Source organism: Microplitis mediator, chromosome 11 (genome assembly GCF_029852145.1).
Source record: "Microplitis mediator isolate UGA2020A chromosome 11, iyMicMedi2.1, whole genome shotgun sequence".
NCBI classification, from domain to species: Eukaryota; Metazoa; Arthropoda; class Insecta; order Hymenoptera; family Braconidae; genus Microplitis; species Microplitis mediator.
Genome location: NC_079979.1, coordinates 16,665,346 through 16,693,166, shown reverse-complemented (window position 1 = coordinate 16,693,166; position 27,821 = coordinate 16,665,346). Strand labels below are relative to the sequence as shown.

The following is a 27,821-nucleotide window of genomic DNA, read 5'->3' as shown; positions in this document are numbered from 1 at the left end:
TTTTTGAATCTCACCCGCTTTCCTTTTGCGTCTGCGCCTTTTTTTTACTTTCTTATCTATACATATATACATCCATATATTTTTCTTCTTAATGTAAATAAATATATCAAAAATACTTTATAGCTCCAATAATTTTTTATTATTAAACAACACAAATCTAATTACATTTAAATATTTCAAATTCAAAATTTTTCAAACTCAAAATAATTGTCTGCCTCAAATTCCAAAAAATTTTTCCCTCAAATATTTCGAAGTTAAAAAAAAAAAAAAAAAAACAACGTCCTTAAAAAACGAAATTTAAATTTTTCGCGCGCACTTTAAAATTCGCGCGCTTTATTTGAAAATGAATTTCAGCAGCAGGGAGTAGATGTCGCTCATGTCAGACTCCGAGGTCCGCGCCACAGGAGGGTGTAAAGAAAGACAAGAGAAGGAACCGTGGAGGTACGGATCGACCTTGACGGTACTGTCGTCTATAGTCACGGCAAGGTGCTCTCTGTTCCACTCTTCTTAGCTGTTTCTCTTCCACTCAGTTCTCGATCGCTCTCTCTATTCCGCGTGATAAAAAAAAGCGAGCCTGCTGCTGGCTGATGCGAGTGGGCTTGTGTGGTGAGTGCGAGGGAGTGAGTGCGAGGAGAAGAGTTTTAGAGTCAGACAGTCGTATCGGTTTTGTGTATTCTCTATCCCGGGAACAGAACGTAGCATAGCGTTGCCGTAAAGGCGTGCTTGTTCTCAGTTTAGCTAAACTACATCGTCCATTGTGTTATCCTTGTTGCGTGTAATGGCCGCCAACGGGTTTGTTGACGCCGCTACTCTTTGCGTTCTACAACAGCTCGTTGTTGCTCGATGATGTCGCGCATCGAGCGCCTCTGAGAAGGATCGATTGAGACACTTGATCGGCTAAACATTGTGATAACTTTTTTTTTTTCGCGCCCCCCTCGAGTGTGTGACCACGACGCCTGACCTGGACTCTACCATATATACCTACATATAGATATATATATATATATATATGCATATTTATTTCATACGTATATAATATATTATATATCTATATAATTATATACCAGAGTTTTTTTTTCTATGCCGTCAAGACTCGTTCCCGAAAAGTGAAGCACCAGGAGTCAGGAGTCGAGAGACAAGACTGGAGCCCTACTACTTGGTCGACATGAACTCTGAGAGCTGCCAACGCTCTGTTCTGACAACTGTGTCGCCCTGACGGATCACATCAGAAGATAATAATCATCACCACGAGGAATATATTTTGTTAGTTAACGAGAAGAAACCCGAAAGTCTGAATAATTACCGGAGTTTTAAACCATTGACCTTTGGCCACCGCGTCCTTCTTTCTCTGACCTCTTTTTTTCGTTTAACCCTTCTGCTCCGTTACGAGCCAGAGCTGTTTTACGACCGGTAGTTGTAAATATTTTAAATATTTAAATAAGTTAAGTTAAGACGATAGTACAGTGGATTCTACTGCTAGATCAGTTTAAAATAATTATTTGTTTGATATAAATATTTGGATAATTGTTAAACATCTCCCGCGCACTTGCCGCTGCCGTTATGGCAACTCGCCGATCATCCGGGTGCATTAAACTGGACGCTGAAGTAGTGTAGTGACAATAAAAAGTGAGTATCCGTGACAGATAATCCATAAGATCATAGTTCATTTAGTTAAATAAATTTTGCTTGTCTTATGTCACGTTATTACCAAATTACATATTTGTTGCTATCATTTTTTTAATCTTTTTTTTTATTGGATACCGTGAGGTCGCGCCTCGCTCGCGCATACTATAAAGCCGACTTCAATATCCACCTCGCGGCATCCTGGCGGCATGACTTTTGATCAGGGGAGGGGGGGAAGTCTACTGACCACAGGCTACCACATATATAATATATATTTGTATATAAATTTTAAAAATATCACTTACTAACATAGAGTATCGTGAAAAAAAAAAAAAAAAAGAATAATAAATAAAACTAAATCGTGTAATTGTTTGATTAAATTCCTCTTCAGCAGTAGCAGTTGAAAGTATCCTCCAGTATCAAGCGGCATCACGCATCAGATTATATCTTGATTTGTTATAACGGATGTCCATTGATTGCGCAGGGTCATAAGCAGCGCATCAATGGCCCTAGAGTCAAATGGTAACAACGTGGTATGGTTGAGTACAACCCATCCTGATCAAATACAGCAGGTATGCCGCCCGCCGCGCGAAAAAATATAAAAAAAATCGCTGGGGTATTTGTGCTAATCGTGAATAACTTTGCTATGGGCTTCCTTTGTTTTATTATGATTTAATATCTTAGATAACTCATGACAATAAATTTATAAATGAATTTTTAAATTATTCTACAGCACATTGTTATCAAAGACGAGACACTGCAAATTGATGATAGCGAAGATCAACACCAGCAGCATCGGTTTCAACGTGATTTGATTAAAATACCAAATCAATCGAGTCAACAGGTTGAGCAACCAGTCAAGTGTTCCATGTTTACTCAAACGGAGCAGACCAATAGTTTTACTCAGACAGAACAAAGTAACTCTAGTTATACGGACCAACGTCAGGTGATAATCATTAATTTATTTATCTTACTGGAAACTATTTGATGTTAATTATTTAAATTATCCCACAGCCTCAACTAGCAAACATGTTTGATCCACAACAAATCCAGCAGCAGCAAGCTGCTCAGAGTCAGCAGTCACAGCAGCAGCAGACGCAGCAGATGTACGTCACGGAGAAGAAAGAAGACAAATCTCAGCAGCAGACAACAACAGCTGACTTTCCGTATTTTTACAATGTCAATATGGTGCAGAAACTACAGGCCAATGCGGTTAGCACTATAAGTGCAATAACCACCGACGATAAAGGCTGCTATCGTTTTGACGTCCAGCCAGCCGCTGGTTACAATTCACTTCTAAATCAAATGAGTATAGCCGCTGCTGCAACCAATGCCATTTTTAAATGTGATTTGTGTGGACTCGTTTTTGGGCATATGAGTCTGCTTACTAGCCACAAGAGGATCCACAATACAACACCAAGTAGTCTTCAGCAACCACAGCAAGTTGTAGTCCAGACTCCTACTACTGTCACGGTTGCTACCACACCTGAGCGCCCTTACACTTGTGATGTATGCGGCGCTTGTTTTGCGTTACCTGGTGAATTAAAAAGCCACAAAACGAACATGCATCAGAAACCCAAGGTACAGGCATGTGAAGAATGTGGGAGTGAAGATCCTTGTGAGCATAATCCTACTAAAGTTAAAAAGAGTAAGTTTTAGTTTTTTTTATTTTTATTGCACGACTCATGATGCGAAGCATCAGAGTGTGCTTTACGATCGAAAAATTTTTTTCGCCTTACTTCGGCAACTATTTCAATTATTATACCCTTGTTAGTTCACGGAATTAAGATATGTTGCATACTATTTTGAAGATAATTTAATGGAGATTAATTCCATACTTTTCAAAAATTTATTTAGTTAAATAAAAACAGAAAAAATATCAAAATAGTTTTAAAAAATTCCTGTCCGTCAAGTACGAATCCCGCATACATTGTAACTTGCGAAAAAATGCAGTAATTGAATCAAATTTTTTTTTTTTTTAAATTCTTTGAAAGAATTGTAGGTCTCCTATTGCGAATGGCTAGGTAACTCAGTGTCGTTTAATTACAATTAATAAAAGAATAAAAAAGGCTGTATAACTATATATATGTCTATGTAAAATTAACATGGATGGTGATATATACATATACATTATACGTACATTTATTCCATCAGGCGCGCTTGCGCATTACGGTCCTAGTACAGCTGTTTTTTTTTGCTAATTGGTAAACCTGAATTTTTTCAATTCAAAAATTTTTTTTTTTATTTAGATATATTTTTTTTTGTTATTAATCGAAATATTTTGAGTAGGTTCTTTTATAATTATAAAACAAATACTAATGTAATTAAAAAAACATAACAAATTTTAATGAAAGAAAATTGTATATACCCTCGCAGATTTGAATCGCGGTGGAAACACGGTGGGTTTGTTCCATTTTATCACTGTGATTACGCGGTGTATCCACCGTGATTCCACGGTGGCTTGACCACTGTGTATACACGGTGTTTCCACTGTGGTTACGCGGTGGATACACCGTAGAACCACGGTGGTGAAATAGCACGAAGCCACCGTGGAATCACGGTGGATACACCGTGTAAACACAGTGGATACACTGTGTATACCCGGTGGTGAAATGGAACAAACCCACCGTGTAACCATGGTGGATCCACGGTGTTTACACTTCTACGGTGTTTCCACCGTGATTCAAATTTGCGAGGGTATTTTTAATTTATTCGTGCTTCCCGCCATTTTTTTATTATTTTATAGTATATGAGCATTATGAGTCGTGTACTTTTGGATTTTCCAAATTTTTTAATTAATGTAATCAAGCTATAATGATATACTAACTCGGATACGGAAATGTAAGACAAATAGTATCGCATAATTCCAACAGTCTCTTTTTTAATTAATTAATTTATTGAAGAAATTTTAATTTTATATTTTTTTATATTTATTTTTAATTAGCAATCAAACCTGGACATCATCCTGTCAAACGACGAGGAGTGACCAGTGTTACCAAGTGCCACAAATGCAACGGAACGGGAATTATTTTTATCGGTAGGTCTATTTAAATAATTTAATAGTGGAAGCGGGAATTTAAAATTAAAAAAAAAAAAAAATAAATGAAATTTCCTTGTAAATAAATTTTAATTATTACGTAATTATTGATAAAAGAATAATTAATTGTTAAGTTTAAATGACAAGGAAAGAATCATTTTTTTTTATTTAACTTTTCTTTTTTTTTTTTTTAATTATAATTCACGCTTCCACCTTTCCATCATATTGTCATTTCATTGCTGTCATATGATCATACATCGGTGGTGTATGATAGGTAAAGATGAAGAAAAACTTGATTCTGGAATCAGTTCTCTTGCGAAGTGTGGCGTCTGCAAGGCAACAGGCCACATCACCATCGGAAGTAAGTCGGAATGATAAAATCACAACCAAAGATAATTAAACAAGTCAGAAAATAATTTAAAAAAAAAAAAAAAACGATTTATATGTTCATGAGTTACACAAAAAAAAATATCTTTGGTTTTTCTTCTAGATGGTGACAGTTCTGATTTTCTGTATTTAAATTTATTTATTCAAATCGTGAATCAATTGCAACATTTTTTTTTTTATTAATAATTGCATGGTTCTGTAATTAAAAATAATTAATTGCGACACATTAAACGTACTAGTATTAATAATAATAAAAAATTAATTATTTAATAATTAGCAAAGAAGGTAGAACTGTCGGCATTTAAACCTAAGGACGATTTTACGGAATGAAATCTCCCCTAAGGGACAGTTTTATAAATTTCCGAATCATCATCACAATCAATGACGCATTTAATAATAACAATAATCAATGTCACGTATTCATTTTTATTTATTATTTAATTTTTATTTTTCTAATTTAAAAAAAAAATATTTTTTTTTTATTTATTATTTTTTTGCTTAGTCGAGATACGGGCCACAAAAAAATACATCATGAGACCTTCGGAAATAATTATTTATCTATACAGCTACGAATATTTTTTTTAATTTATAATAATAATTGTTATTAATTATTATGTCATACGAAAGTCTCATGTGTTCACGGTGATAAAATGTATTTGTAGAACTGGCCCTTCGAGGAAAACTAATGCTCCCGTCCCATTTATAATTTCAGGCGGCAAGCAAAATCAGAACCAGCCGGAGAAGCCATTTCATTGTAATGTTTGCGATGGAACATTTTCACGCTATTCGTCGCTTTGGTCCCACAAGAGACTTCATTCTGGAGACAAGCCATTTAAATGCGAAGTCTGTAATCTTGCCTTTGCTAAGGGTACGTATTAAAAATAATCATTTATTTATTTACTGTACATAAAAAATTATAAATAAATAATTTAAAATAATTAACAGCGGCATATTTGAAAAATCATGGACGTGTTCATACCGGCGAAAAGCCATTTAAGTGTAGCGTATGTGCTATGCAATTTTCTCAGAGTCCTCACTTGAAGAATCATGAGAGAATTCATTCGGGCGAGCGTCCGTATCAGTGTGAAGTGTGTGAAAAAACATTTGCAAGACACTCAACACTCTGGAACCATCGGAGAATTCATACTGGCGAAAAACCGTATCGCTGTAATACGTGTGGTTCAGCTTTCAATCAGGCGACGCACTTGAAAAATCACGCAAAGGTTCACACTGGAGAAAAACCTCACAGGTAAATTTTAATTTTAAATTTTAAATATCTGCTGAGACATTGAATAAAAAAATAAAATTCATCAATTTTTTAGATGTGATATTTGTGAGATTGGATTTTCTGATCGTTTTGCTTTGAAACGTCATCGGGCCATTCACGAAAAGTACGGGCAGACCGCACGAAATCAGAACGCTAACAGTGCAAGTAATACGCAACAGCCAAACACGAGTAATCAGCAGCAACAGCAGCAGCAACAGCAGCAGCAGCAACAACAGCAACAACAACAGCAGCAGCAGCAGCAACAACAGCAGCAGCAGCAGCCCCAACAAGCTCAACAGGGGCAACAAGTTGTTGTGGTGAATGCCACCACGCCATTGACTATTAGTCAAGGCCAGGGACAGACAGTAATGCTTGATGAAGTTTACAAATGTCAAGTGGCCTTCCCGGAGCCTAAATAATTTGATACTTGAAGGACTCCTGCTAAAATTTGTGCTGAGCCGAATGAGGTTATTGCTTCTTCATATAATTTTAATACAGTATAATTAAAAAAAATTAACAAGTGAAATAATAATAAATTAAAATGTTTTATCATTGTCATTAATCAGAGGTGTATGTGCAGCGCATTTTTATATGAACAATTTACAATAGCGATGCCGTTCATCTTGGGAAATAAATAATAAATAAATAAAATAAAATATTTTAATTAATTGATAAGACATAAGCCAATCGACGTTGTAAGCTTTATAAATATTAATAATAATAATTAATAATTAATTATTAATAAATAATATGAAAGAATTGTACGTGATAGGTCGTGGTTACGGTGACTTGGATAGCATGAGCCGAATAATTTTTTTTTCTTGAGTGCATAATACATATTTTTTTTTTCATTTATTATTTATTAAATAGATTTGATAAATTAATTTTTCATTAGATTAAGAAGTTGATGAAAAAATAATTGAAAATAAAAAAATAATAAAAATTATGTGAGCAAATCGATTACTAATTTTGAACTACACAAATAATTTACGAGGCTCACATCCGTCCAGTCATCCGTGATTGTAAACTAGCGTTGTAACATTTTAGTTACAAAAAATATTTAAAAAAACAAGTAAAGTAGAAAAAATATGAATTTAAATGGTGAATTTAATAGCAAGTTAAAAGCTGCAATAACAATGATGCGAGTAATCGATTGGCGGACATCTGTTTTATAATTTTAAGATCAAATACTATATTAAAAAAATGAAAAAACAAAAAAAAAAAAAAAAAAAATATCAGTTATATTAAAACTACTTTAATGATAGTTTCTAATAGATAATAGATAATTAGGATAACTATACATACATATAACTTTAATTATTAATTATTTTTGTCTCGTTGAATTTATTTGTAATGAGTTACGTTTAATTAACATAAGATGCTAATGGCATTTTTTTCCGGTTTTTTTTTTTCTAACAAAATCAAAGTATGTCTTCAGAATATTTTTAATAATATACATAAACAATACGTGGGAGATAATTGTGCAGCTTTTTTTTTCATGATAATAAATTTCGAGCCGGACTAACTGGAAAAAAAAGTTATAAATTTTTTTAATTAATATTAAATATAATTAATAATAAAAATAAAAAAATGGTTCAATGATTATACGCTTTTGTACGGATTTTTTAATGATTCGTGACTGGACAGGGTGTGGTGGTCATGAGGTTTCATAAATAAAAAAAAAAAAAGTAATAAGAAACACCAGAATGCACCTGTTCTTAAATAATATAACTCTTGTAACTTTGCTCGTTTCATTAATAACACTTGATGTACTCGCTTAATTATTTTATTTTAAATTCATGAACATATAAAAAAAAAATTAATATTTTTAGATTATCTGTTGATTTGTAAATTTTAAAGAAGAAAAATTAATTACACTTTATGTCAATCCTTTTACTACGTATGGTAAAACCTGCTACAGTATTTCGGTTTAGATTAGATAGATTTTATTATAATTGATTAATTAACTAATCATTAATTATTATACTATTATTATTATTAGTATTTTCTAGATTTATCTTTGTCTTTATTATAGATATATTTGAATAATTGAAAGAATTATTACAATTTTGGTGAGCACCTGAAGCAGCAAAGTGGAGTTTACGAGGCTGAGAAAGGGCGCATTCTTAGTTGTTATGATTAATTATATAAATACTGTAATTTCATTTTTAATTATTAAATTGAACAAAAAAATAAAATTTTAAAATGAACAAATAATTAGTCACATTTATGTATTATTACGTAATCGGTAGGTTGAAGATTTATATTATTAATTTAATTAATAATTATTTCAGCAATAAAATTTTTTTTTTAATTTTATTATGATACGGAAGTATACTTTTTTTTAAATGTGCATATTTTTAATTTTTCGTCATTGATTTGTCGAAAAAACAATCCGATAATTGTTAATTGTCTACTAATTTGAAGAACATTATTTTATTTAAGGGGGGAAAGGGTCTGAGAAAAAAAAAAAGGATATTGTGATTTTTTTTTTCAGAGTAACTTCTTTATTAAAATTTTCAAAATTTGTGACATTATTAAGCATCATTTCAAGAATATTCTGCTAAATTTTCGGAAAAAAATATTAAAAAATAAGCCAGTGGCAGTGGGGAGAGACGAGTCACCTTAAAAATTCTCCATGCCGTAGGCAAGATAACTCATGACTGCTTCACCTGAAATCAAACAACCAAAAAGATTTCATTAGTACATAAGTTTATCTTGGATTTGAACGAAGGAATAAACAAAATATTCATTTTTGAATTTTTGGTAAAGGTTCAATAAAAAAACTCTGATTTTTCCCAAAAATTGCTCCTTTTGTTTACCTAAAAAATAAGTATTTATTGAAAAAAAAATTCTTCGTTCAAATCTAACATAAACTTATGTACTAAAGAAAACTTTTTGGTTTTTTGATTTCAGATGAGGCAGTCATGCCTGCGGCACGGAGACTTTTTCGAGGTGACGTCTCTCCCCACTACCACTGGCTTATTTTTCAATATTTTTTTCCGAAAATGTAGCAGAATATTCTTGGAGTGATGCTTAATAATGTCACAAATTTTGAGAATTTTAATAAAGAAGGTACTCTGAAAAAAAAATCACAAAAACATCCTTTTTTTTTTTGTATCTCAGACTCCTTTCCCTCCTTCACCGAAAATCATTATTGTTGTAAATTTAAAATATAAATTATAGATATATGTAAATTTCCATGCGGACGTTTACTTGATGTCTTCCTCTACATTTCACCTACCGATTTATTATTAATATTATATTTATAAATAATTTTTTTTTGTTTTATTAGAATGACTTCTTATTATAATTTTTTTTGCAATACTGAATCAAACATTCTTTCATCTATTAATAATTAATGATAATAATTATATGATAACAATAATGTAAATTAATATTTATATATATACTAGGGTGGCGCAAAAAAACCGACTATTTTTTTTTTTTCAATCTCGCATGAAAATTTGTTGGTTTACGATGTTTTAAGAAGCCTCTCCACAAATCAGCTCGATAAAAAATTTTTAAGAGGTCGCTCACGAATTTTGAAAATATCGAAAATGATCGAAATTAGGATTTTTATTTAAAAAATTTTTTTTTTCTCGTGGCAGCAATAGTTTATATTTGTAAAATCATGACTATGCTGAAAATTTCAGCCCAAAATTTAAATATTTAAACGGCGCTCAAGAATTTTGAATGTTTCCGAGCGCAGTCTCTTGGACATTTTTGAGCGACCCTTAAATATTAATAATAAAGCTTCTCGATTTTTTCACCATCAATTTGCATGACAATGAATGAAAATATAACCCGAGAAATAGAAATAATAAGTTATTTACATACTTTTTTATTTTTTAATCCAATTTGTAGGTTTTTTCGCTTATTCAAAACTGACCGAATTTCATTGTTTAAGACTGTTCTGTATATTTTTGGGTATGCAAAAGTTATATTTAAGTGAAATGACAACAATTGAGTTATAAAAACTAATTCAAACTATTAATTACATATTATCAGTAAATATTCGAAATTCTTGAGCGCCGTTTAAATATTTATATTTTGGGCTGAAATTTTCAGCATAGTCATGATTTTACAAATATAAACTATTGCTGCCACGAGAAAAAAAAAATTTTTTAAATAAAAACCCTAATTTCGATCATTTTCGATATTTTCAAAATTCGTGAGCGACCTCTTAAAAATTTTTTATCGAGCTGATTTGTGGAGAGGCTTCTTAAAACATCGTAAACCAACAAATTTTCATGCGAGATTGAAAAAAAAAAAATAGTCGGTTTTTTTGCGCCACCCTAATATATACATATAAATATATATACATATTATACATATATATTTTTTTTTCTCGCCAATTGTGAATATATGTTGTTTACAAATCAAGTACACGTCTAATCGTGCTTTTATCAAATTATTTCTTTAAAAAAAAAAATTAATTACAAATGAGTGAGAATTTAAATTAAAATAAAAAAAAATTGCACGAGACATACGATTTGTACGACAAAAATATTTATACTGTATACATACTCTGCAAAATAAATATAAATATGTATTCACTCATTGATGGTAAAAAAAATACAATTTTGTTATAAATTATCATAAAAAAAAACTAAATTGTACAGCATAAATTTAAAAGTTTTTTTTTAATTGCATTGTAATATTTAACGTAATTATAAATTTTTATTTACATTAAATAAAATATTTGGTGAATGTAAATGAGTCGACGAAGCACTAAGGTCTTTAAATTTAAATAAATAATATAGAATAATTGTCAAACAGTCTGCTCTATATGTAAACATCTAGTGTTATGTTTAGAATTTTGTATGAAGAAATAAGAAAATCATAAATTAAATAAAGTAGTTTTAGATTATTCTACTGTCAATACGTAGAGATATAAATAAATATGTGTATGATAATGCTTACACATAAAAAAAATACAAAAACAATTTAAGAAAATGGATTAGTATGATCGTATAATTTTTAGATAATAAAATAATTATTAATTTTTAAAGTACTGGTCTATAACTCGGGCTTTACTTATTTTCAAAGAGCAATTATCCAATATTATTTATCTTCCTCTTATTAATTTTATCAGTAAGCGTTTGCTAATTTTTAAATTTTTGAATTAATTTTTCTTACGTCACTTTCCATTCCACGGCAATAAATAATTATTTAAATATGATGATGCTGAAGTTAGCCGACGTCTTATAATTTTTGATTTTTTTTTATAATAATAAATAATAATAAAAAAAATTTTTGAAAAAATTGCACCTATAGTTTATTAAATTTTCTACATGTGCATTTTTTTAGATTTTTGTTTTTTTATAATTAATTGGTTGAAAAAAAATTTGAAAATTTTTAATCGTCTGCTAATTTCTGGATCATTAAATATGAGTGTGAATGTAGCAGACATCAGACAAATTTAAAATTATAAATAAATAGAGTAAATAATTTTAAAAATGCACTTATTAATTTCAAAATTTTTTAAATGCGCATTTTTTCAAAATTTTATTTAATGAATTATTTAATCTATTTATCAATAATTTAAAATTTATCTGATGTCTGCTACATTCACACTCATTATTTAAATTAATAGCCACTGAATTTAAAAATTTGAAATTTAAAAATGTGTAAATTTGCAGCTGTCATTAAAATTAAATTAAAAATTAAAAACCATGACAATTAAAATTCAAATTATTCCCGCGAATTTGCAAAAGCGCGCCATCTGATGACGTCTGTCGCTATTTAGATTAGATCGCTATAGAAATTGTGACTGAGTAATCATATTTTTTTTATTGTTACTAAAAAACATGTTTATCACGTTATCAACATTACAAAGTCTTCAAAAACTCATAATAATTAATTACTCTATTAGTATTTAAAAAAAAAATAATAAAACAATGGTTTTTACATGGTGATTAGACTAGTAATTTATTAAAAGGTAAGTAACAGCCAGAGATCAAGTCCATAATTTATAATAAAATACCTTTTTTTCGGCGTTATATATTCAAATAACATAAATTTATAATAATTATTTATTATTAATAATAAATGTGCTGGATAATAAATTTATTGAGAAAACGGATAAACTATTTTTGGATGTATGTCAGTGGTTTGTTGGAGATCATTTTTTTTTGATCTCTCAATCCACTGAATTCTGCACCAAAATCTCAGAGTTATAAAGTAAAAAATTTCAACAACTGAAAGAAAACTGAACCCCATAAATAATCCAAGAAGACCTCCGGTGTTTGCTGTAAAAAAATAATACTGAGTAACAATGACAGCTAAAGAAACTAATCAATAACTATAATTAGTATATAATTAATGAGGACAACTATGACAACTTACATAAAAATTCAATAAATCCAAACAATTCACTTTTTACATACTTTGGAAATTGAGAATCAACGAAAAACAAATGAACTACTGCCATATTTTCTCTGCAATCAAGGTAACAATCGAAACAAATTTATAAATATCAGTGACGTTTTATCAGACGACTTAAATATTAGTTAATTACAGAGCATCAATTAGACAACTTACTTGAAATATTTTTTACTGTGTTTGATAAACGATTCGTCGACGTAAAATGTCGATGTAAGTGCGCTATGTGACATCGTGAACTCGTAATTTATTTCAAAGCAACCTGGCCAGCAGTTGCAGCTAGGGCTGAATAAAATAATTTATAAAATATAAAATACTTCACAATACCAAGATTATATATAAATTATTATTTAAATTACATCTCAGTAACGTTTAGTTTGTCAGCAGCTGCTTCATCATCATAAAGTTTTTTTTCCATTAATCGTCTGGCATCATTAGCACACTGGTCATCTTTTTTACCACAGATCGGAGTATTCGCTGACTCTGCAAAGACAATCCAGTAGATTCAAAACTAGTTTTATGTATGAAAATATTTTAAAACATTGGGACAATAATTTACTTGGCATGTAGTATTGCACACAATCGCAAATTTTTTGAGTGAAATTTGCCTCGCACTCGAGAAGACAATTTCGCTGGGTATAAGTACGATAGTACTTTAGTTTACGTTCAGTATTAAAAAAACACTTTCTTTTTTTCCGAGGAATACCGAGAATAGACAGACTCGCTGTGTTAATACGGGGTGTGATTACAATACGAGTCTCTTCTCCAGGACTTATTGCGAAACCAAAATCAGCCATTTTCGGAGTCTCCACAGGATTATGGAGAAGTAATTTGAAACCTACACTAGCTGTTGATGAGCAGTAATACTCTCGTACATCTGTATCGAGAACTAGAGTAAGTCCGTAATATTTTCCAGCTCCATAAGGCCGCCATGGCTGAGTTTCTGGATGCACGCTGTCATTGTATCCAGTTTCTGGTTTCCAATCCATCGAAGTGTATGGAAATGTTATGTTGAGATCAGACCATTCTTGACTTTAAATACAAAACATCATCAGCAAATCTATTTTACGGAATTAAAATAATTTTCGTTAATTTGTAAACATACGGATTGTAAAACATGAAATCCCGATGGACAGAGTTGAAGTTACAGCACATTCCTTCGTCTGTCATCGTTGGATTGAATATTCTTTCACATTCCGTGATGTTTCCATGCCATTGGCAATGATGCAGCATCTCATTACAGGGTTGCGATACCTTACAGACATTCAAATTATTTATTTTTATCAATAAATTTATAATTTTATTTACTTAAGACCCAACGGCCATAGGCCAATAATAGGGTCACTGAGAATACAAACAATATATTTGATAGCAAGCAATAAATTATGATATCAATTTAGGTATCACAGCCGTGTGCCAAAAATATAGATACAGGATTCCACTAAATTCATTTAAATATCAGATGACATTATTTTATAGTGAAACTGACAGATGCTAAGACGGAAGTTGATTATAATAAAAAGTATTAGATGAATAATTACATTTATCATAAACCGCAAGACGTTGCTCCAATCAGCGGATCCAAAGACTTCATTTACCTCTGATGCATTTCTAAAGTTGCAAATATCTTCTAGCAAAAGTTGGTCCAGACTGTCGTTTCTATAAAATATTTATCACCTATTAATACTAAACTAATAATAATAATAATAATAATAATAGACGAGCAGCTTATAGTCACTGTGTGACTACCTGAGTACTGTCAAATTTATAAAATATAATTTGAATTTGACTGTTTATTAAAATCTCTACTCTAAAATTAACTCTAGAATCTTTTGTTTGTTCATTATCATTGAAATTTAATAAGACAAATCTCATCATTAACTCGCAAACTTATTGATTTCGATGATTGTAAAATCCCGGGGTTCTAAAAAAAATCTACGCGGTCAATTTTTTTTATAAGTTGTCTAATATTTTTTTTACTGATACCAAATTCAATTTTTCAAATTTTTACTATCAGAAGACTTAAAATGGACTCAATTTTTCTTATTCTCTCTTGATTACATATAAGGTAAGAAATCCAGTACCCGATCAGGGAACTAGTACTCGATTACTCATGTATTTGTATATCTATATTCACGACATTTTATCAAATATAGATATACACATACATGGAGTGATCAGGTACTAGGTCTTACCTTATAATAGTTATATATATTCAGTCATATTAAGTGTCAGAATAATTAAAATATTAAATTATTTAAAGGAAATATATACGATCGTTTTTTTTCCATGTACCCGAAGATCGGAATGTTTTTCGCGCAACGAAAATTTAAAAAATTCATGTCATTTGACTGCTTAAATGTGACTTCAGGGGTAATTGGGGTTGGTTACAATTTTCGGTAATGGTCTAGATGTGGGGCTCCACATATTTTTTCAAAGTTCCAAGTGCTAACACCTTAAAGATCTATAATTAAACTTTTTCCACGTGTTCAGCTACACGGCGGATTAAATTTTCTGTATGTGTTTTTGTCTTTAATACAGATATCTATCCGAGCCTTGCAATTAGAGTGTACAAAATTGATAAAAATAACATAAAATTATGCAAATTTTCCAAAATAAATTTAATAAATTTTCTAATAAATATTAATAATTAATTTTATTAATACCGTAAGATTGACGGTGGCGATAGAAAAGTCTAACTAAGAGCTACAAAGATTTTTTGAACTCTTGTATAGTGAAAATTGGCATATTTCTGCTATTTCAATACTTTAACGGTGTACAACAGCTCACCTAACATTTTTTTGCAAGTAGTTTGGACGGTATCCACCTTCCTTTGCTAGTATAGTGTCTGGCTGAAGCCCACAACACAGTTTTACGCCGGCTCATACTGGCAAGAGATGTAGTCTAAGGCAAGAGTGCGTTAACATAGCCTTACTGACGAGTCCGTTAACGTACTTAAGACGAAACTACAGAAATTATGGCAAATAGGCATATACCTTAAATTTTAGTGTTTGACTTAAGAGTCAATACACAGAATGAAATGAAAAATATGTCAAATAATGCAGTGTTGCACGGAACTGAAAATTAATAAACTTAACATCTAAATCAAGCATAATTTATACCTTTGGTATACATTTATAACTTATAAAGGCTCAAATAACACTTAAAGGAGCAATTATATCTTCAATCCGCCGACAAATGCTAGAGAATGAAATTGGTTTCAAAGCAATTTGTCTATATTTGGATTTTTGCTTGATATAAACAGGTGGAGCCCCGATTATAGACCATTACCCAATTTTCGACTGACATACCAGCACTTATGCAAGACATTTTGGAAATCTAGATCCAGTAAATTTTCTACTTTTCATTTCGCGAAAAACGTTCCGATCTTCAGGTACACTTTTTTCCCGCGTAATTTAAATGTAATTCAAATTATATAGACAAATTTATTTATCTCAGTACTTGGTAATAAAAAAGAGTTCTAGTCATGAAAACATCACCTAATTTTATCAGATATGGGTGGAAAAAAATTTTCCTTATTTTCTTAATAATACAGATAATAAATAATGATAATAATAATAATAATCAATAGTGATTGGTACCCATTATTAATGCGATCCGCTTCACTCTTCTTTGCATTATTCATATTGCAGATTGTAACTGAGGGAAATGGAAACTCTTCGAATGATACTGGCTCAGGATTCATTGAGATAATAATAGGCGATGATAACCACTTGTAATATAAATTCCATATAAAATATGCAGCACTGAGAAAAGCACATGCGAATGCACAGATCCAGAATAATCTTTATTTAAATAAAATAATATTATTTAAAATAACAATAAATTATATTTAATTATTGTAATTAAAATTACTTTTCAATTATTGACACACATGGATCTCCAAGATAACGAAGACCATGTAGAGTACTATTGGAACAATACTGTTCAATGAATGAATTTAATTTTATTTTTCTGAAGCACATCTGAATTTTATCTTTATGAGATGGTGAATTAGTTTTATTATCATTGCGAGTCCATGTATTTTTACGAACTGGAATATTCTTGTCGACATCAGCAATCTGTCTATGAAATTAAGTAATTAAACATGGGTATAATTATTAGACTGGGCCAAAAAAATTGGCTACTTTTTTTTTTCATAGCTATATCGAGAATATTATTCAGAATGGCAAAAAAAAAATTTCATGAAAGTTTAATCCCTTAATATTAATTTTAAGAGGACTATCATCGCTATTTTTAATTTTAATTCATAATTTGATGTTTTATGTCAGAACTGCTAAAACGTTGGAGTAAAAAAAAATCATTTTTACTTATTCTTATGTAAAATTAAATTCCCTACAAAAAAGGTCTGATTAAAAATTTTCGTCAGACAAGCCGTTTCCGATTAATTAAGCTTAATAAAGTGATATATTTTTTCGATTTAACATTTTTACTTTTGAATTTTGTAACTGACGAATCAAGAAATATCTAAAAAAGATCATGACAGCTTTTCGAAGGAAATTTGATGCTCTACAAAAAAGGTCTCTTAACATTTTTCGCTAAATTCACTCCTTCGAAAGTTATTCAAGGTTGAATTTGAGTCAAAACGATTTCAATAACGTGAATAACTTTCGAAGGAGTGAATTTAGCAAAAAATGTTCAGATGCCTTTTTTGTAGAGCATTAAATTTCCTTCAAAAATCTGTCATGATATTTTTTAGATATTTATTGATTCGTCAGTTACAAAATTCAAAAGTAAAAATCTTAAATCGAAAAATATATCACTTTATTAAGCTTAATTAATCGGAAACGGCTTGTCTGACGAAAATTTTTAATCAGACCTTTTTTGTAGGGAATTTAATTTTACATAAGAATAAGTAAAAATGATTTTTTTTTACTCCAATTTTTTAGCAGTTCTGACGTAAAACATCAAATTATGAATTAAAATTAAAAATAGCGATGATAGACCTCTTAAAATTAATATTAAGGGCTCAAACTTTCATGAAATTTTTTTTTTTGTCATTCTGAATAATATTCTCGATATAGCTATGAAAAAAAAAAAAATAGTTAATTTTTTTGGCCCAGTCTAATAATTATTTAATAATAATTAATATCATTACCTTTGGAAATAAATTTGGCTGAAGTTTCAATGCATTAAGACGCGAACCGCTGAATCCTTCAAAACGCTGAGTAATTTTATATGGATTTTGTAAATGTACAGTATTAAGAGTAAATGATTTATCATTTTCCGTTAATTCTTGTGAAAAATTACGTGACTTTCTCATATAAATTTCCGAACTCATGGTATTTATTTTAAAAACTCCCGGTGGATTTAAATCATGAGCGAGAGAAGTAGGATTATCCGAGGGTGAAAAAATACACGTGACACTGAGTGAGGTCGCGATTATTTCTTCACTTGCATCGACTTTCATTTAATCACGATAACAACAAATTCTATTTAATAATAAATATATGTAAATACAGTATGTATTTATTGCAGAAGATGTAATTGACAGTGTTGGGAGAATAATAGCAGAGTGATCATCTGCGATAATATTTGTTGTCAATTAACGTCATAAAAAATTGACGAGTCGCGTGATATTATAAATGTAAAGCTCAACAAATTTATATTACGAGTACGGGTTTACTTCAAGAGCTTTTTAAATTTTTCCATCGACACTAGACCTTGATGACGGTAACTAACACAGTCACTGTTAATGATAACAGTTTTTTTCCATCAGTTACTAGACCTAACGCAACCTGAAAGCTTGACTTTTGCGTCAATTAATTTTTATTGTTTATTTTTCTGTTACTCATTATCACACTATCAATAACAAACACTATAAATAAAATGACATTCAAAAAGTTTTGTTTGCTATAGATCATAAAAATGATTGTTATGTTTACTTTTTTCTATGTTATATTTTTATGAATTCAATGTGTTAGGTCACGTAAGGAAATTAATTGAAATCATTTACGCGAAATGTATATAGAAAAAAACTAGAAGAAATTTCTTGGCGCGAAAAAATTTTTTTTCACTTAAAAAAATTTTCTTTGCTCTGAAAAAAGTTTTTATCACCCCAAGAAAATTTTTATTTGTCCTAATAAATTTTTTTCATTTTTTTGGGGTGAAAAAAAATTTCTCGCGCCAAAAAATATTTTTTTCTGGGTAGGGATCGATTGAAAAATTTTTTTTTGAGGAGTTGTCAGTAGGTGGTGTAATAAAATGTTTACTTTATTTTTTCATTTAGTTCGTGATCAAGTTCCATCTATCAGAAATTATTAAGCTGCTCATTAAACATTTACTTAATAGCGATAGTTCAGTTACTATTTTTTGCGTGCATCTATACTGATCTTATAAAATGGTAACTGATAAAAGCTTGTCTACGTCATTTTTCTTTATCAATCGATTAAAAAAACGTTTTAATTATTTATTTCATATTTATGGCAAATGAGGTGTCAGGTTTAAAAACACGAGTTCCAAAAAACTTGAAATTGATTAGACTGATTCAAAAAAATCGAATAATTTTTTTTTTCTTCATTATATAGAAAATATTGTTGGAAATGACGAAAAAAAAATACTGTGAAAGTTTGAGCTCTTAATATTAATATTAACAGCTGCCGCATCGCAATTTTCTATTTCCCGTTTAAATAATATGGGAAAATTTATTTTTTAAGCTTTGGAATTTTGTAGCTCTCGGTGGGACCAATACTTTCAAATGTTCAAGACATATTCTTATGGGAAATTTGACGCTCTACAAAAAAGGTCTCTTATAATTTTTCGAAATTTTTATTTTTTCAAAAGTTATTTGAAGTTAAAGTTGAATTGACGATAAATTTTTATATTTTTTGAATTTTTTGACGCAACCGTCAACTTTATCGGAAAATTTTATAGGAAATTTTTGTAGAGCATTTTATTTCCTATAACTTATCTCAGAGAAAATTTTCGATATTTCTCACAAGTCGTAAGTTATTTTTAATTAACTGAAACTTTTCTTAAATAATCTAAATTTTGTTGCTTAGAATTAATTATATTAAATTTTCAGTTAATTGCAATTAACTCACGACTTGTGAGAAATATCGAAAATTTTCTCTGAGATAAGTTATAGGAAATAAAATGCTCTACAAAAATTTCCTATAAAATTTTCCGATAAAGTTGATGGTTGCGTCAAAAAATTCAAAAAATGTATAAATTTATCGTCAATCTAACTTTAACTTCAAATAACTTTTGAAAAAATAAAAATTTCGAAAAATTATAAGAGACCTTTTTTGTAGAGCGTCAAATTTCCCATAAGAATATGTCTTGAACATTTGAAAGTATTGGTCCCACCGTGAGCTACAAAATTCCAAAGCTTAAAAAATAAATTTTCCCATATTATTTAAACGGGAAATAGAAAATTGCGATGCGGCAGCTGTTAATATTAATGTTAAGAGCTCAAATTTTCACAGTATTGTTTTTTCGTCATTTCTAACAATATTTTCGATATAATGAAGAAAAAAAAAATTAGTCGATTTTTTTGAATCAGTTCAAAATTGATATTTTTTTTGTAAATTATTTTATTTGTTGAGTGCTGTCATATTTTTAAAACTTTAACGCAAAGGCTGTGTAATTTTAAAAATTAAATTTTGAAAACTGGACAAATTAAAGTTATGGATTTTGAAGTTGAGACTAATCAATAATTTATTTTTCGCGCCTTTTTTTTCCAATATTTTAAAATAATTACAGCGATGTCATATATTATTTTTTATAGTTTTTATAGTAAATATGTGTGTAAAATAAATAAAGTGAAGTTTATTATTACAGATTTAAAATGTCAGAGGAGATTGACAAGACAAAATGTGAAGAGGAGAAAGAGGACAAAGAGGACAAGGATGGAGACTTGGACCCAACAGAGCAATTGCTTGATCGATTGCCAGATTCGGCCACAACAATGTGGGAGATACCGCAGATATATGAGTTCCTCTGTCTAGCTAAATCAAGTCTACACATTCAGCATTTGTCGATGTATGAAATGGAGCGGATGCTCTTGATACCACGTGTCTCAAAACAGTTATCGAGCATCATGACGTGTCTGTTGAGTCCATCCTTACCGCGGTCAAAACTTAAAAAAATACCTCTGATGCCGTACGAATTCTGGACAAATTATCTGTTAGTTCACAAAGTTGCTCAGTGGTACAAAGTTTACCAGAGCAAAGAACAAGACTCGATAAAAGTATTTGAAGCAATCGGAGTAGAGCCTGAATTTTGGGAAATATTTCCTGAAGTTTCGTCAATTGGAGATCGTGATTTTGAAGAATTTAATTTTAAACAACGTGTATGGCTTCTTAAAACTGTTTGTGATACTTTTATGCATTCGAAAAAATCTTTGCAAGAAGAAGTGTCCAATCGATACTTGGATGGTGAGAGTGAAAAGTTGTTGGGTCGCGACCGTTACGGTACGCGTTATATATATTTTCCAATTTTCCTGGACAATGATCTTAGAATATACAAACACTGTATGAATAATAAAGTATTTTTAAATGTAGTGCCTGTAAAAGCTAAATTTAAACTTCAGACAACGCGAGTGAGAAAAAAACGCCGGGAAAGAAGACGAACAAACCGGTGGAAAAACGGTAATTTGCCTACGCGGTCTAGAAAACGCGCGGTATCTGTTAAAAAAATAAATGATAATATAAATAATAGTACAAATAATGATAATGGTAATGATAACAATATGATAGAAGAAAATGATAAGAATATGATAGAAGAAAATGATAACAATATGATAGAAGAAAATGATAACAGTATGATAGAAGAAAATGATAATAAAGAAGTAAATATAAATAGTAATGATAGTAATAATAAAAATGATGAGTCTAATGTAGAATTAAATGTAGATGTAAATAAGGAAGTTGATGTATCAAAAGAAGATGCACCAGTTGAACCAGAGGCTGTAGAGCCGCCAGCGGAGGATGAGCCAATAAAACCAGAGGAAACTAACGAGACTGAAGTGATGACGAGGATTGACGATAAACCCCCGGTTGATGACGAACTAAACGAATGTTCGGTACGAGACGACGTGTCCAGCAGCTCAAAGACTGATGATGAGAAAATAAATGAAATGTTGTCAAGTAACGTGAGTGTGAGTAAAGAAAACAATTGCACGGGATCTAAGAGCGACGATGAAAAGTTGATCGAAACCCAGACGCATAGTGACGGCGATAATCAACCTGACAATCAACCGCTCGATCCTGCTCCGGAAGACGAGAGTAAGGAAATTAAGTTCAAAGACGAGGATAACAATCAAGAGCTGGATGATGATGAGTCTTTGGAAGACAATTTATGTCAAAGTGCAGCTGAGGATGATAATAAGACCGGAAATGTTGAGACTTGTAAGAAAAACATGGAAAACTTTAAAAATATTCTCGCGGATTTAAAGGGATCAAAGTTTCAACTGGTTGCTGATAGTATTGATTCTCTCAGGGATTTAATTTCTGATCTTTATATCCAAAATTCATCAAAACCTCATGTAAGTTAACGAAGTAAATATTTTTAAAATTACTCTTGTGCTTTTAATGATGAGTTTATTATTTATTTCAGCAGCCTGTAAAATGTGAGATGCTTTTAATTAGCAAGATGCAGGCATTACTTGACTCTCTTAAATCAAAGGAGTCGATACTTAAAGAATCAGCGGCTTCATCAAGAGCTAAGCTATTGAGTGAGAAAAAAAATTATGATCTAGGGTAATAAACTATTGCTACTATTATTAATTAACTTTATTAATTCATTAAATTTAATTTTTATATTTTATTATTGCCCACCAATAGAATAACTGAACCTGACGACTCTCTAATTGATGGCACCCGTACCTCCAATTCATGGGTACTCGGTTCTCAAGGTTGTCCTCTGCTCTCATACAGCGACACGATACTCCAGCGGCTGCTACAAGACGAAGATATTGAAAAAGATAAAACTAAAATAAAAGAAGAAAGCGATAAAGACGAATCAGATAATGATACAAGAGATGGTATTTTTTTTTAAATCATTACTAATTTTAAAAAATGGTCTTTTATGGACTAATTACAATTATATTAAAATTATAGAGCCTGAGACGAGAAGAGTATTAAGAGCTAGAGGAGTTTCTTCATACATTGAACCTTTTTCATCTGATTCAGACAGTGGGTCAAGTAATTATGAAGACTGGGTAGGATTTGAGTCCGTTGATCCAGCAACTGGAATTCACATAACACCTTCACCTCTCCAAGTGCCCGCTAAAACGCGCCTAGCAAACGAACAGTCAGATGCGACGGATTCTGATAAAGATTGGATACTACCTAGTCGCCGTAAGCGAAAACGCAAACGATCATCACCCAGCAAACGTTCGAAGCCACCAGCCAGTAAAATGCAAAATGTAAGAGCTGACATGAGTACGCCCGAAATGACTCCAGAGTTCAAAGACCCGGTCTCTGATCCTGTCGCGCCGGTACCAGTTCCCGATCCAATAATTAATAACAATGGTCTCTTGACTTCTATTAAAATTGAAAGCGTTCATTCGGTGCTGGACATAAAAGAAGAAGGACCAATAATGGACAGTCAACCTGACCCAGTTCCCACTGGGATGCAGCAAAATTATGTATTAGTAAACACAGGAAATGGACCAGTAAATTACGTAGTTATGCCACCGGAAAATCCATCAGTTGTTCCCCAATCTCCGATGATTTCAGTCGTCCCTCAAGTACCCATGCACTCAGGATATTATATGCCCAATCCACCAGGTTATCTGATGCCCAATCCATCAATGTCCAACCACATCCACCCGTACGGCGAGCCCTCAAACCTACAGATGAATCAGCACATGATAATCCAGCAGAATCAAAATTACATGACTCCGCAGAATAATTACATGTCTTATCACCAGATGAGAGCGCCACCAATGTGTTCCACCCGGTACCAAGGACCAATGATCAATCAACCTATCAGAATAGGAATGGAACGACCACTACCTCGCGTTGTCCAGAACAGACCAATCAACCTTCCCCCCCGTCCTCGTCATCCTGAAGGCGCAGTAATCAGAAGCACGGTACCCTTCCGGCCCAATTATCGTCCAGTAGCACCAGCACCAGCACCGCGACCTCGTCTCGTGGGCCCGCGGATTCCCAACAGTCATCAGCAGCCAAGAGCCAACCAACCGCGGCCTATCATGCAAAAGCCAAATCAACCTAAAACCAAGACCACATCACTTATTGTTCTCAGTGACAGTGACGATGAAATAGAAATGATCATCACTGAAAAACCCACAGCTACTGCAACAACTCCACAGAAAGTTGGACAAAAAAATAACGCAGTGATGCAAAAGAAAGTTATTAATAAAAATAATAATAGCAATAACGCTGCTCCAAAAGCTTCTGCCCCCGGTCAGGTAACGAATAAAAGCGGACTGACACCGCAAATTATTGAGCGCATGAATCAAGGCGGTATATCAATTACTCCCGTTAAACCTAAATCACCAGCTAAAACATCTCCGATTTCGGCAACCCAACTTGTTGTCGTTGTCAATGAAACCGGAAGCCATTACGCACTAGCACTTCCCAATGGCAGCAAATTAATACTCACTCCTGAACAAGTTGCACAGATACGGGCTTCCAATGGTGGTAAGCTAATACTATAGTTATAGTTATTTAAATATTTTATTAAAAATATATATATTAAATTTATTCAACGTTTACGATTATTATTTTTATAATTATAATAAATTATGTATACATATTTTTAATTACGCAACTTGTCTATACATAAATATAACGTGTAAATATTACTATTATTATCATAATCGATAAATTTATATTATTCACAAGTTTATGTAATATTTATAATTAACTAAATAATTTATAATTAGCTAAAGGTTTATTGTCTTTTAATTCAATTAATCACTTAATGAGTTTTTTATAATTAGTGTCCTTGGAATCTATAAATTTTGATAATCTGGTACCATTGTATGGGGTATCGCTGTTAGGCGGGTGAAGGCGCATCTAAAAAAAAATATATATATATATAGACATATATATATATTAATAAAAATATTTTAGTTTTATTAATTATGATATTAAAAACTTTTGCAATTAAATTTAAATATTAAGCTGACGAAATTAATATTATTTATTATCATATAATTAAACTATTGATCATAAAATCATCACTAAAAAAAAAAACATCACAAATGTCATGATAAATAAGTTTGTAAATTTTTTAATAAATCTTAAACCGATTACGTACCATGTGATAGAATCCATTAAATAAAATGCCATTTGATTCAAAAAAAAAAAAAATATTTAATTGAACTGTTTTGTGTATGAAGAGGATTCATAAATTACTGATAAGTTTAAAAACTCTAATGACCCAGGTTTTGTACGTATAAATAATTTAAAAATAATATGGACATTGGCAATGGATAATAAATTTTAATTGTTACTGCGTTAATTATAAAGCTTTTTTTTATAAATTATAATAAGATATTGTAATTAATATTAGTAATTATAATTATTGATATCAGATTTAGATTATTGAAATATAATTGAGTAATCAATTTGATAACCGTTTAGTTTTCAATAATCATTGTAAAACCTTTATATACCTGTATGTTAATTTATTATTGATTAATTAATTTATTCATTGATTAATCATTTAATAATAGATGATACTCAAATTAGCCGACGTCTAATAATTTTTCGATTTTTTTATGAATGATAAATTATTATGATAAAAAAAAATGTTTGAAAAATTGCACCTGTATATTTTTTAATTTTCTACACTGAAGAAAAAAAATTAACTTTTGTAAAAACAATTATTTCCATATTTAAGGGGGATAGCCACTGAAATTTCAAAAAAAAAATTTTTTTTTTTCATTAAATCAAAGTATATGTTCAAAAATATGTATCTAAAGTTTAATATAAAAATTCCGAATATTTTTCAAGTTATAGTAATTTTTGTGACAGCGCGTCAACTGACCGTTGCATCGAATAAAAACTTTAAACGCATTTTTCTCGAAACTACTTTTTTTTGAACTGGTGGCATCTGTAATTTGCATAAATATGAACCGATTCGCAACTTTTTTTTTTCGTATTCGTCTATTCAGTAGCTAAAGTTGCACGTAGGAGATTTTGAAAATTTTGATTTTAAAGATTTTTTAGGGCTGTTTGAATAAAAAAAAATGAGAAAAAATAACAAAAAAATTTTTAATATGTCGCCATTTTTTTTCAAATCCAAATTTTCAAAATCTCCTATGTGCAACGATAACCACATGCATACAGATTACAACGCCGTTTGGTTTTTTTGTTTCTGATAATCCGTTTTTGAGTTAGAGATGACACCGTGGTGGGGAAAATTTTTTTGTTGCTCCACAAAAATGCTTATAACTTTGTAACAACATGATATTTTTTAATGAAAAATTAGGGGAATTATCTTCAATGTATACTTTATAAAACAAAAAAAAACCCGATCCCCAAATTCCTTTATTATTCCAGTCAAAAAAATCCCCGAATATCACCTATTTTTTCGATCCTCAGTGACTATCCCTCTTAAGTTGAAGAATAATTTTTTTGACAGAAGAAAATCAAAATTTCGTTCCAGCACTCAGATTTCTGATCAAAAAAATGATTTTTAATGAAGCCATTAAATTTTTTCACTAAAAATATATCAGATTTAAAATTTCTCATAAGAAAAAAATACAAAATTCCTAAGTTATTTTTTCTCTCAGTGTAGATATTTTTTTTTGTAATTAATTTGTTGTAAAAAAAATCGTAAAATTGTTAATTGTCTTCTAACTTGAGGATCATCAATAATAGTAGTAATTAGCGTGATATATATACGCGTAATTATTAGTTTGGATGATTTGCCCATTAGCTTTAGCTTTAGTGTATAATGTATCGTGTTATCCCGTATATAGATGACGATGAATAGCGCCATATAGCGTCATGAATATTCATCTATTTGTCGGTGTACTCGTTGTCGATCGGCTCGTTTTCTTTTTCCATTTTTTTCAGTCGTTTCTGAAATTCAAAACCAACACCATCAGTTATTACAAGCATTGGCAATAATAAATCTTAAGCTGGATCACGTCTGCTGTTTTTTATCCTCCATCTTTTTTTTAATGATTAAAATAATTTTATTCAAATTATATATATACCTCTTATACTACAAATTACTCACCATAATTCTGTACTTCTCTTTACAAGCGTACTCTGTTTCGTCAACGTCATTATAGCAATCACTTTTATAGTCTTCAGGAATAGGCCCGCCTTCAAATTGACATAATCTTGATAGTGGTTTCGCTTTGACGATCATTTTTTCAAACCCCGTGGGTTTGTGTTGCGGACAATAAAATACATCAGGTGTATTTTTATCAAATACAATACTTTTTCTCATCATATCCCCAGCATTTACGGCAACAGTTATACTCTATAGAAAATAATTACACAATTTTTTTTTTTAAATTATTCATATTTCGTAACGCGCATTTCTAAATAAACAACAAAGTAATTAAATTTTTTAATTGTACTTACGATAAGAACAACAATCGCAGAAAGTACTCGAACACCTGTTTATTTTTTATCAACAAACAAACAAACAAACAAATAAATTAAATTACTAATGAAAAAAAATAATTATTTTAAAAAATTATCAGCCATCTTGATTTATTTATTCAATAAATTCGATAAAAATATTATGGCAAAAAAAAACTAATAAGCGGATGTGAAAAGAAAGTTATGATTTTATAACTTTTTTTACTGGCTTATAGTTCACGTATTAAATATATGTAGTATTTTTACTTTTAAAGGAAAATATTTTAAAATTTTTGAATTTAAAAGAGCAATCCAATTAAAACTTACCCATCTCTTCGTAAAAATGTCCGTTGATACGGAACGGAAATTGGTATTAAAAAAAAGTTTTTTAAGGAAATGATAAGTTTTGAATATTGAGTATCACACCTGCAATCACCTGGTAACTTAAAGAGTCTGTGTGTGTCTGAGACTTTACTTTAATCCAGCGATCGCGTCCTTGTGCAGCAGGCACGAAAAATAAGTGGGAGAAAGGTGCCGTTACCAGTTTAAAAGTTATTACAACCGAGATATATAACAAATATTT

General features: G+C 30.6%; 4 protein-coding genes across 13 annotated transcripts; 2 read left to right on the top strand and 2 right to left on the bottom strand.

The window, feature by feature from the left end:
• Positions 1-481: 481 nt before the first annotated feature.
• Positions 482-9,406, top strand: LOC130678057 (zinc finger protein ZFP2-like). 5 transcript variants are annotated; one of them, XM_057485059.1, is made up of 9 exons: positions 482-1,626; positions 2,108-2,195; positions 2,357-2,569; positions 2,638-3,271; positions 4,568-4,660; positions 4,935-5,021; positions 5,760-5,915; positions 5,993-6,296; positions 6,370-9,406. In XM_057485059.1, the coding sequence occupies exons 2-9, from the start codon at positions 2,127-2,129 to the stop codon at positions 6,731-6,733; spliced, it is 1,920 nt and encodes a 639-aa protein (XP_057341042.1). In that variant the 5' UTR covers positions 482-1,626; positions 2,108-2,126; the 3' UTR covers positions 6,734-9,406. The 5 variants fall into 5 exon arrangements, with proteins under 5 accessions (XP_057341042.1, XP_057341041.1, XP_057341040.1 ...); XM_057485058.1 differs by having other exon boundaries at positions 483-1,626; positions 2,018-2,195; XM_057485057.1 differs by having other exon boundaries at positions 483-1,626; positions 2,015-2,195.
• Positions 9,407-12,067: 2,661 nt separating this feature from the next.
• On the top strand, positions 12,068-24,348 carry LOC130678049 (uncharacterized). Of its 3 annotated transcripts, none has more exons than XM_057485043.1 (5): positions 12,068-12,258; positions 20,505-22,209; positions 22,284-22,423; positions 22,508-22,707; positions 22,784-24,348. In XM_057485043.1, the coding sequence occupies exons 2-5, from the start codon at positions 20,512-20,514 to the stop codon at positions 24,346-24,348; spliced, it is 3,603 nt and encodes a 1,200-aa protein (XP_057341026.1). In that variant the 5' UTR covers positions 12,068-12,258; positions 20,505-20,511. The 3 variants fall into 3 exon arrangements, with proteins under 3 accessions (XP_057341026.1, XP_057341023.1, XP_057341024.1); XM_057485040.1 differs by having other exon boundaries at positions 22,281-22,423; XM_057485041.1 differs by lacking the exon at positions 12,068-12,258 and having other exon boundaries at positions 20,492-22,209; positions 22,281-22,423.
• Positions 12,252-18,661, bottom strand: LOC130678056 (pickpocket protein 28). Of its 3 annotated transcripts, none has more exons than XM_057485055.1 (10): positions 17,821-18,661; positions 16,578-16,783; positions 16,304-16,507; positions 14,243-14,360; positions 13,807-13,955; positions 13,261-13,733; positions 13,061-13,184; positions 12,861-12,986; positions 12,666-12,757; positions 12,252-12,584 (listed from the first exon to the last, which is right to left on the bottom strand). In XM_057485055.1, exons 1-10 carry the CDS (start codon positions 18,130-18,132, stop codon positions 12,511-12,513), a joined length of 1,878 nt encoding a protein of 625 aa, XP_057341038.1. In that variant the 5' UTR covers positions 18,133-18,661; the 3' UTR covers positions 12,252-12,510. The 3 variants fall into 3 exon arrangements, with proteins under 3 accessions (XP_057341038.1, XP_057341037.1, XP_057341039.1); XM_057485054.1 differs by having other exon boundaries at positions 12,252-12,568; positions 17,821-18,640; XM_057485056.1 differs by having other exon boundaries at positions 12,252-12,568; positions 16,578-16,787; positions 17,821-17,958.
• Positions 24,349-24,376: 28 nt separating the features above from the next.
• On the bottom strand, positions 24,377-27,757 carry LOC130678065 (uncharacterized). Of its 2 annotated transcripts, none has more exons than XM_057485074.1 (4): positions 27,566-27,757; positions 27,239-27,273; positions 26,886-27,134; positions 24,377-24,709 (listed from the first exon to the last, which is right to left on the bottom strand). In XM_057485074.1, exons 1-4 carry the CDS (start codon positions 27,567-27,569, stop codon positions 24,608-24,610), a joined length of 390 nt encoding a protein of 129 aa, XP_057341057.1. In that variant the 5' UTR covers positions 27,570-27,757; the 3' UTR covers positions 24,377-24,607. The 2 variants fall into 2 exon arrangements, with proteins under 2 accessions (XP_057341057.1, XP_057341058.1); XM_057485075.1 differs by lacking the exon at positions 24,377-24,709 and adding an exon at positions 26,438-26,725 and having other exon boundaries at positions 27,566-27,729.
• Positions 27,758-27,821: the final 64 nt, after the last annotated feature.

Bases quoted from the DNA above. Each gene is read 5' to 3' on its own strand.
- LOC130678049 (XM_057485040.1), top strand. From the start codon at position 20,512: ATGTCAGAGGAGATTGACAAGACAAAATGTGAAGAGGAGAAAGAGGAC. The intron at 22,210-22,280 runs GTAAGTTAACGA...TATTTATTTCAG, and splicing joins AAAATTCATCAAAACCTCAT to CAGCCTGTAAAATGTGAGAT. The intron at 22,424-22,507 runs GTAATAAACTAT...GCCCACCAATAG, and splicing joins AAAAAAAATTATGATCTAGG to AATAACTGAACCTGACGACT.
- LOC130678056 (XM_057485054.1), bottom strand. From the start codon at position 18,132: ATGAAAGTCGATGCAAGTGAAGAAATAATCGCGACCTCACTCAGTGTC. The intron at 16,508-16,577 runs GTAATTTTAATT...ATTTAAATAAAG, and splicing joins TGTGTGTCAATAATTGAAAA to ATTATTCTGGATCTGTGCAT. The intron at 14,361-16,303 runs GTACCAATCACT...AATATTTTATAG, and splicing joins GCGGATCGCATTAATAATGG to AAACGACAGTCTGGACCAAC.
- LOC130678057 (XM_057485059.1), top strand. From the start codon at position 2,127: ATGGCCCTAGAGTCAAATGGTAACAACGTGGTATGGTTGAGTACAACC. The intron at 3,272-4,567 runs GTAAGTTTTAGT...ATTTTTAATTAG, and splicing joins TCCTACTAAAGTTAAAAAGA to CAATCAAACCTGGACATCAT. The intron at 5,022-5,759 runs GTAAGTCGGAAT...TTATAATTTCAG, and splicing joins AGGCCACATCACCATCGGAA to GCGGCAAGCAAAATCAGAAC.
- LOC130678065 (XM_057485074.1), bottom strand. The intron at 27,135-27,238 runs GTAAGTACAATT...TATTTTCTATAG, and splicing joins CTGCGATTGTTGTTCTTATC to AGTATAACTGTTGCCGTAAA. The intron at 24,710-26,885 runs GTGAGTAATTTG...ATTTTTTTTTAG, and splicing joins AAGAGAAGTACAGAATTATG to ATGCGCCTTCACCCGCCTAA.